The 10,529-nt window shown below is 39.1% G+C and overlaps 1 protein-coding gene across 1 annotated transcript; it reads left to right on the forward strand.

The window, feature by feature from the left end:
- Positions 1-1,358: 1,358 nt before the first annotated feature.
- GRIFIN (galectin-related inter-fiber protein) lies at positions 1,359-8,570 on the forward strand. The gene is made up of 4 exons (XM_075181482.1): positions 1,359-1,503; positions 6,321-6,400; positions 6,607-6,769; positions 8,052-8,570. The coding sequence occupies exons 1-4, from the start codon at positions 1,441-1,443 to the stop codon at positions 8,217-8,219; spliced, it is 474 nt and encodes a 157-aa protein (XP_075037583.1). The 5' UTR covers positions 1,359-1,440; the 3' UTR covers positions 8,220-8,570.
- The last annotated feature ends 1,959 nt before the right edge of the window (positions 8,571-10,529 follow it).

Genomic DNA, 10,529 nt, shown 5'->3' on the forward strand with positions numbered 1-10,529 from the left:
TAGGGGTTATATTTTATACATTTATAAGCAGTATAAGAAGGTTTAATATATATTTCAGTATTAAATTACAGCTAGACAATAGCAGTACTTGTAAAATTCAATTACAGAGAGGAAAAAACAGACATGTATGACACATGACAAAATAAATCTTACCTATCTAGTACAGCTGGAAGTGACAGTATAGACCCAATGTCGGCTCAAGGAACGATCGAGCAGTGCGGCTGTACAGGGTGCCGTGACCATAGGGGTGCCCCGCGTGATGAACAGATGTTCAGCCTAGAGCAGGGTTCGGGACGCAGGGACAGATCAGGGTACCATCTGACTAGTTGGTCAGACAGTTCCTCGCTCCCCTTCCTGCATCTGCAGGTGACCTGCACTCTGGAGCCCTGATTCCTCATCCCTACTTCTCACTGACTGTCCAGCATGATGCCATCATCAGGGGTGGGCTGGGTCGGGGGGCAGGGGGGCATCGGTCCCCCGGGCCGTTCAGTCTGACCCCTGTTCGGGAAGGGGCTTCTTGCCATAGTCAATGTACAGTAAGGAAGTGCCAAACCTGAGCGCACGCAGCCACGTCCAAAACAAGCTCTTAGCACGTCAAAGATACTTATTTTTGTGCCGTATCTCTTGCTCCGGCTAATGGGCTAGTCTAAGTCCTGATCAGTAGTGATGACAGACTTGTATGCATGCTGTAACATGTGTTTGCAATTACGAGCAACTGTATAATTTATTTTTATGTTCAGTAGATATTAACAACACTCTAATAAATGTATTTCATGGAATTTTTTTTAAAAAAAACAACACTTTTTTTTTAACTGTTTTGTCATTAATGCTTTTATTATTACCACGTGACATTAATTCAATACATTTTTTTATTTTCCTTTGAGAATCTATAATCCACATAGGTATTGGACGTCTCCTGCAGTGTCCTATGTAGTAGAGCACAGCAGACCTACACCTGAATTCCACAGCGCACGTATCTTGAGGTCTGTGCCTTCATGAATTTGGGAGTACGCAAAGCCTATATACGTATACGTGCGTATAATACTGAGCGTGAGTTGCGCTCAGAATAAATGCCTCGATGAATCAGGCCCATCTTGTCCTAAACACAGTTGTATGACAGAGCGGCTTTACGAGGATGGATGGTAACAACACAATGTGACATGTTGCTTCCAAGCTCTGAATGCTGATCACAGCAGTTTCACCTCTCCCAAAATCACAATATGACATCATTTAATCCTCGTCCTGTTTGGAATGTTTCACACATGGAAAGTTACTGGCTGGATTAACGGTTGAGCATCAACAAATATAGTCTGAGATCACTCATTATCTGATGTATGTCCTATCACCAAGGTTTGCTGTGCATGCCAGTTCAGTAGGGCAAATCTCCATTGTCTTCAAGTTAATCTCTCACACGTGGCTGGCTAATGCACCCGATGGTATATGAGAGGCTACAGCGTGGTGCTTTCCACAAATCCACTGAGCGACGAGACGATGGCATTAAAGGTAAGTCATAAACATGATTAATAACAACATAAACAGGAGAACGGCCTCTACTTACACAATGGGCTAGATTTACTGAACTGCGGGTTTGAAAAAGTGGAGATGTTGTCTATAGCAACCAATCAGATTCTAGCTATCATTTATTTAGCACATTCTACAAGATGACAGCTAGAATCTGATTGGTTGCTATAGGCAACATCTCCACTTTTTCAATCCCGCAGTTTAGTATATATACCCCCATGTGTGTAACATTAGTCATTTGTTTTAATAATCCATGGAAGAGAACAGTAACAAAATAAGCTATTAATTGCTGAAAATTTTAGTTTTCCATTTTGATATGTATTGGATTTTATCATTGGATGTGCATCTAAAATTGTGTATCTTTTTAAACTTTAAAAATATTTTAAATGGCAGCCAGGCAAAGGCTAATTTTATAGTTCTGAGTTTTATTAGATGGCAAATATACAGTATAAAAATATTTATTGTATGAATATATCTATAACTACTTATTATTGAAACCACAATCTATTATCACACTGCTTCTTTAGCTTTACTTTAAGCGGCTCCAAGCCACTGGTAGAATTGCTATTCCCCTGTATTTTGTACATAACCCGTGACCAGTGACAATAAATCTTCATTTATGTGTCATGTAATAATCTTTTCTACTTATCTTTGCTGTATGTGTTCCATAAATGTGCTTCCCTGTGGTCTGTGAACTTATCTTCTCATGAATAAGAATGGTCAAAAGTTGTAATCTGATGTGAAATATTTATCCAGTGTGACTTCCCTGTGGCACATACATGTTATTAAAACTGGGTTCTTAACTTTGGCACTTCAGTTCAGTCACAGACATAGTTTACTACATTCCGAAGTAAACTTTCTGTAACTTGGTTATGCTACATAGCCATTGACAACTAGAGTGAGGATTTCAGATCCCCAGAATCCCCTGCAAGAAAAGAAAACTCGAGGGCTGTTGTAGTTGGCCGCAATTGTGTCCCAAAACGCAGATGCAATTTTTGTCCATTTTTTTGTGAGTAGTAAAACTAAAGTCACATTACCCTATATATATACAATATAATACTGTAATAATATGTCACCTACACAAGAGAGAATAGTGTGTTGACTGTTATTAATAAACGTGAGTCATATTTCTTTTCCATATAAAATGTAACTAAATTCAAACAACTCCATATCCGTTATTTACCCCTAAAAATCCAATGGTTATCCAATGGTAATCTTCTTTCCTGCTGTAGTCAAAATGAAATTTTCAAGTGTTGTGAATAGACAGCCACAATTTGATATAGCACAACCACGTTGCTAATGAGTTAATTTCTATCATTTGAAATGTCAATTAAAAAAAAACTAATCAAAAGTCATCATCATTATCTGGTATATTTGCTCCAGCTCCTCCTCATCATCATCATCATCATTTATTTATATAGCACCACTAATTCCGCAGCGCTGTACAGAGAACTCACTCACATCAGTCCCTGCCCCATTGGAGCTTACAGTCTAAATTCCCTAACATACACACACACAGACAGACTAGGGTCAATTTGATAGCAGTCAATTAACCTACTAGTATGTTATAGGAGTGTGGAAACCAGAGCACCCGGAGGAAACCCACGCAAACACGGGGAGAACATCCAAACTCCTCACAGATAAGGCCACGGTCAGGAATCGAACCCAGTGCCTGTAACAGATATGCCTCCTCAGAGGTCAATCTGGGGACACATCCATGTATAATTATATAGTACCACTGCAAACCTTCTTCTGTTATCGCCATCTCAGAAGCTTTAAAACAACCCGCATAGATATACAGCTCTCTGGACAAGTACAATATTTTGTATGTTGTGGATGAGGAATGTATAATGCAGCCTCACAGTTCTATGAATATCATTACAACAGACAGGGCCGGCGGAACACGGTAAGCGGGATAAGGAAGACGGGGGGCGCCATGTTGGAGAGGTACTTCCCTCGCCTGCCTTCTGGGCTGTCCACCGGCCCAGGTAAAAAAATAGAAAATTCAATGCCAGCGCCCTTCTCTCTGCTCCCTCCTCACTGATAGCGTGACGTCATCAGGTCCCGACACTGTCAGAGAGGAGCCACACAGGGAGTAGCACCAATGGTAAGAAGACAGAAAAGGAAGAGAAGATTATAGAAAGATAAGTAAAAACAGAGGACAATGTGATAATGCAGGGGGTGACAGTGTGACAATGCATGGGGGGGGGGTGCAGTGTGATATTGCAGGGAGGGACAGTGTGATAATACAGGGAGGGAAGCGTGATAATGCAGGGGGGGGAAGCGTGATAATGCAGGGGGGGGAAGCATGATAATGCAGGGGGGAAACAGTGCGATAATGCAGAGGAGTCACAGTGTGATAAAGCAGGGGGAGCGTGATAATTCAGATGCAGGGGGTGACAGTGTGAAAATGCAGGGGGGACAGTGTGATGATAACGAGGGAGGAAACAGTGAGGTGATAAAGGGGGGGGCAGTGTGATGATAAAGAGGGGGGACAGCGTGATAATGAAAGAGGACACAGTGGGATAATGAAGGAGAGCACAGTGGGATGAAGTTGTAGGGCACAGTATGATGAAGGAGGGCACTTTATAATGATAAAAGAGGTCACAGTGTGATGAAAGAGAGGGCACACTCACCAAATTAATGTGCCAAAAATTTAACATTTTAATACAAAGAATCTATGTGATGTTAAATACTTTTGTGTCCAAAAAGACAAAAGTATTATAGGAGTGATACCTTTATTGGCTAACCTTCTATAATACTTGTCTTTTCTGACACGAAAGTATTTAACATCACATATATTTTTCTGGCTAACACGATACTGCAATAATAATAAAAAAATATTTTTTGCTACACAATTAAAAGAATACATATTCTTCACTTATATTATTCATATCACAATAAATGTTCGCTGTTTAATGTATTTATTTGTATTGCTCTCTTTATGAAAATGTATTATATGATTTGTATTAAAAGAAAAAAAGCATTATTGAATGAACAAATAATTTATAAAGGGGAGGGCACAAATTATTTTTTTTTGGCAGGGGGGCGACAGACACGCCTGCATCGGCCCTGACAGCAGAACAGAAGTTGCTCATTGCACACCTACCATATATCCATGATAATCCACCCCACAATAGTCACTGACTTGCTTCCATAAATAGCCTGCCCTGCGATCTTTGCAAAAGCCTCATTTACAAACAGAGCTCTGTATTTGTCTGCAAATGTATTATCATGCACAGGAGAAATATTATTGTTTGCTCTGTTTCATTCATTTTCATTCATTTTTGATGACCGATCCAATTTAAAAAATTCAAACAAAAGGTTGCAGGAATAGGAAAACTGCAAAGCACTGACACATTCCTGAACTTTGCATGGCTGGGGCTTTAGGAAATCAAAGGATTGTCTGTGCAGAGAGCCCTACAGCAAGAGTTGACAGTGCGCTTTAAACACATGAATGCTTTCGAGTCAGTGGACATGGAAAAAAGCAGCTAGCAATTCACAGGTGCTGTATTTCTTTATAGCAGATTAGAAAATGTTACTCCCCTACTACCGGCCCTCCATTTCCAGACCCTGTCTTCTCCAATCAACCATATCACTGGCTGCCGAGAAAGCTAGTGTACCATTGCGCGGAATTCCACTGAGTTAACAAGTATTTCGGACAGACCGCATTCATTACAGTCAAGAATGTAAAAATCACAACTGAGATCTAAAGTGTGACAAATGTCCTTGACACCAACAGTCACCTCTAGATTACAAACTTTTTTGCAGGAAAGAACTTTCTAACCTGAATTTTTATTTTTTATTCTGGGATTTGGGGAGCCTTGCTGTAGTGATAAAACACAGTTAAAATTACATTTAGTCTTAATGCATTATTGCATTAAAACAGCACTGAAAAATGTACAAACTGCAATTTTACATTCACAGATCTCATAGACAGGCAAAGTAGCGTATTGTAATAATATTTCATATGTTATCAAATGCACTTGCTAGCTTAGTATTAAAATGTAACATTATAGCAAACTTTGCTGACTTGTGGATCATTTATCAAGAAAAGAACAGAAAGTATGTCCAAAGGCAAAGGGCCTGATTTATCAAGGTACGCATATTGAGCGCTACATGCATTTGTTTAAAAACACACGTAATTCGGCTCTGCGTGATCCCGAATAGATCTGAATCTGAAGGACTCGGGTGTAGGTCTGCTATACTCTGTTATACAAGACTCTGCAGGATACTTCCAATGCCTATGTGGAATAAACATTCACAAAAGAACATTCAGAAATAAAAACAATTATTGAATTAATGTTACTAGTTAATAATATAAGAATTAATGACAAAACAGTTAAAAACAAAACCAAAAAAAATCCATGAAATATGTTTATTAGGATGATCTTAATGTCTACTGAACATAAAATAATTTTTTACAGTTGTTCCTGATTGCAAACACATGTTATAGCATGCATATGAGACCTAGACTAGCCTTGTAGCTGGAGCAAGAGATATAAGTAACTTTGAGATGCCCAAAGCTGGAGTCGGACGTGGCTACTTGAGGTCAAGTTTGGCACACCCTTACTGTACATTTACAATGGGCAAACACCCCTTCACTGCCCCTTTCACTCCCAGGAATCATAAGCTGTAGTAGGCGACCTTTGCGTGTATATATATGCGCAGGGTGATTTTGCGTACAATACGCACAAAATTGGCAGCTATGTGACTTGATGAATCAGGCCCAAAATGTTTAAAATGTGTCCACCTTGCTCCACTCTGATCATGTGTTATTTGATTTTCTTTCTCTATAGTTTGAAGCATCCTGTCCACAGGGTATCTGTCCCGGATGGAGTGTGCTTATAAAGGGAGAGACAAGTTCGAGTGAGAATGAGTAAGAGAATTATGTGTGCTCGTCATATGTTTTGGAATATGATTCTGATAATTGAGTATATATTATGGAGAAGCTGGGAAGGGTTTGTACAATCTGGGCCATTGTCCAAAGAATTATAGAAATGATTTACCCAGATCAAACAATACTAAGTACCCTAAGTACTGAAGGTGTAGATTTACAGTCATGTTTCCTTTATGATCTAACAGCTTTGAAATCAACTTCCTCACTGATTCAGGAGACCAGATCGCTTTCCATTTTAATCCTCGTTTCGCCGAGAGCAGTATTATCTGCAATTCTTTCTTGTCAAGCCACTGGGGGCAGGAGGAACGGATCGATACTTTTCCCATGGAAGCCAACGAGCCCTTCCAGGTAAGATGTCGTCAAAGGTCATGCAATACATTCCAGCATATTATTACAAGCTCTTCTTGTAGATCACTACAAAGTGTTCATAGTTTGCTTCTTCAAAGGAAGCCCATCTGATTTTCTATAATCTTCTATGGCCACCCATAACTTGATTTAAAAAATTCTCTTAAACTGTGACCAGAAGCCTTAATTTACTAAACCTTATGATATTCTAGTTAATGCCATTCAGCCAATTGTTGGCACTATTATTTGTATCTATTATAGGGGCAACACGGTGGCTTAGTGGTTAGCCCTTCTGCCTCACAGCACTGGGGTCATGAGTTTGATTCCCAACCATGGCCTTATTTGTGTGGAGGTTGTATGTTCTCCCTGTGCTTGCCTGGGTTTCCTCCAGGTGCTTTGGTTTCCTCCCACACTCCAAAAAACACATACTAGTAGGTAGAGATGAGCGGGCTCGGATATCTGTAATCCGAACATTTCCGATCCGAGCCGGATTCGAGACAGATCCGGGTATTCCCGCCAATTGCAAAACTGAAACCGAGGCTCTAAGTCATAATCCCGCTGTCGGATCTCGCGATACTCGGATCCTATAAATTTCCCGCTAGCCGCCGCCATCTTCACTCGGGCATTGATCAGGGTAGAGGGAGGTTGTGCTAGGTGGTCCTCTGTCCTGCTATATCTCATGCTGTGCTGTGCTGGGGAAATAACAATGCCCTTAGAAGGACACAGCACAGCACAAATTTTTTTTAAAAAAAAATTATAAAAAAAAGAAATTAAAAAAAAATATCCAAAAACAATCCTGCAGTATAAGTCCAATGGTACTGCAATATTACAAAGTTCACTGATTCTGCAGAATAGACTGGGAATTAGTGGAAATGATTGTTATTGAATGTTATTGAGGTTAATAATAGCATAGGAGTGAAAATAAACCCAAAAACTTGATTTTAACACTTTTTATGTTTTTTTCAAAATAAATCCGAACCAAAACCTTTCGTCAGGTGTTTTGCGAAACAAATCCGAACCCAAAACCTCAAGCAAATCCGAATCCAAAACACAAAACATGAGACACCAAAAGTGGCCGGTGCACATCCCTAATTGACTGCTATAAAATTGGCCCTAGTCTCTTGGTGTGTGTGTGTTTTGATGTTAGGAAATTTAGACTGTAAGCCCCAATGGGGCAGGGACTGATGTGAGTGAGTTCTCTGTACAGTGCTGCAGAATTAGTGGCGTTATAAAAATAGCTGATGATGATACCAAACTCATTTAAATGATCTCCCATTTGTTTCAGATTGAAATCTACTCAGACAGGGAGAATTTCCAGGTGTATGTAGATGACAGCAAGATCATCCAATACCGTCACCGCATGAAGCAGTTTTCTGGCATAACCAAAGTGCAGATTCTAAATGACATCAACGTTTCCTCAGTGGAGATCTCAAGACGAGAGATGTATGAGTAGAGTATGACTTACTCTGAATCTAAATCTAGTCCCTTCCACCCTCTTAAAACTCCATTCACTGCCCATACCTCCTGCAAAGTGTTGTAGATGATGATGATGATGATGATGATGATGATGAAGATTACTCTTAGTCTCATCTTGCTTTGAATTTGGGCATAAACATAAACAGATATATTGTAATTAAGGAATATTTCATAAGAGAACATGTTTATAAATGACTAATAGATTCCATACAAAGAAATACACATTCAAGTAGCATAACAGGTGTCATTATTTTCTGAAAGGCTGCGAATGAAAATATTGATCAAGAAGGAAGGAAGATCAGGGGAGGAAGAGAGGGATTAGGAAAGGTTCACATTCACAATTCAATCAGAATTTTACCTCTTGTGCATACAAAATAATTGTCTCCTCTAAACACCATCTCTGGAACTAGATAATGTAGAAGTTTATCTTTGCGGAAAAAATGTCTTGTGTAAATGAAGTCAGTGATTGCATTAAATGGATTAATGAACTAATATTCGTCAGAATGTAGGCAATTAATTTTCTAGGTTTAATGAATACTAATCTGTCAGTGCCACTGTCACTGGTTCTTAGCAAATTGATAGACGGCATAGTGGATCAACCCACACGATGGATGCCTCCAGTGTTAGTCATAATGGAGGCAGCCATATTGTCATTTAAAACAATATTCAAGAAATTGCTGCTTATCAATGCACTAAGAACATCTGACATCATTGAGTGATGTCACTCATTCTGAGGTCAATCTGTTCATAGGCTTGTTTTGAAAATTGGGTAAGCCCACAGAAGACTGCCTATACCAGTGACAGCCACCACAGGGGATATTTTTAAATACAAAGTGCATGGCTTAGAGCAGTGATGGCTGTAACACTCCAGGTATTGTGAAACTACAAGCCCCAGCATGCTTTGCCAGCTGTCAGCTAGTTATCTACTGGCAAAGCATGCTGGGGCTCCAAGGACGCATAACCAAATTGTTAAGTTCTACCCCACTTGTTCACTAAAATATGGTCTGTCCTGCAAATATCAGGACTAATAGTAACTATCATGCAAACCCAGATGACAAAATCAGATGATTAAGTAAACAATTGAAGCAGGGGGAGGAGATTGGCTATCTGACATTTTTTTGGCATGAGTGACAGAGAGTAGGAGGGATTATTTAAAACTAATTAGCCTACTTGATAGTAGGATGATCCTATACACTGAGCATCAGATATAGTAGAAAATGAAGGAACATATGGTTTCTACAGATTAAAGATAATTTGACTAGTATCAAAAGGCCTGAGTCATTAAGGAAAATAAGGCAAAAAAAGGAGTACGTTTTCTCCTGGACAAAACCATGTTACAATGCAAGGGGTACATATTAGTTTATTACTTTGCACATAAGTTAAATACTTGCTGTTTTTCATCTAGCACACAAATACTTGATGGTTTTATTTTTACACTAAAATTTAAAGTTGATCTCGGACATGCCCTACCCCAAATATAAATCTGTCCCCACATTTTACATTTACCCCCCCCTCCAATGCAACATGGTTTTACCCAGATGCAAAGTTATTTTTTTTATCGCTTTAATGTGAATCAGGCCCAAAGTGTCAAATCTTGATCTTTAGATTTCATTGTACATATAAATAAATATTGGTCCTGAGATGGAGTATAGTTGGATAAGTATTAGTAAATAGCTAAAAGAGGTAGCTCACTGGTATAGAATAAGAGGTTACCAAAAGCCTTGTTTGGGCATCTGATACAGAGTGGGAAAAAGTAATAGGTTTGTGAATGTTTACCTTGGGTTCCATGCTAAGGTCAGGAAGATACACAGTAATCATTATTAGATTATTCAAATCAATGATATGATCATTTTATAATATATTGGACTGAATATGACAAGGTAGGTGATGGTATGTCTGGAAGTAAACATGTCATATAATGCCAATTCCTTGGTCAAGTACAACCTAAAGGTTGGTGGGATATTGGAGACAATCATAGTAATATGAATTGTAGGCAAAGGTCTCTCTAAAGAAGAGAGAGAACAAGTGAGTCATCTGGAGCATTTGAAGAAAAGATTTGAATCATTGGAAAGGTCTTCATTGTAGCAACTATGAAGTCATGCTTCAGGAAGGAAATATCCAGACGGTAATAAAGGACTAGTAGTTTTGAATTATCTGGAAAAGTGGGTTCATAAAATTAGGTATGGGAAAATTCACAGGAAATATATGGCAGTGAAAGGAGAAATAGTTATAACAGACAACCAGATATTGCAGATGGTTTACGCAGGATGTATGAGAACCAGGGAAT

The sequence above is a fragment of the Mixophyes fleayi genome, chromosome 7 (genome assembly GCF_038048845.1).
Source record: "Mixophyes fleayi isolate aMixFle1 chromosome 7, aMixFle1.hap1, whole genome shotgun sequence".
Lineage (NCBI taxonomy): Eukaryota > Metazoa > Chordata > Amphibia > Anura > Limnodynastidae > Mixophyes > Mixophyes fleayi.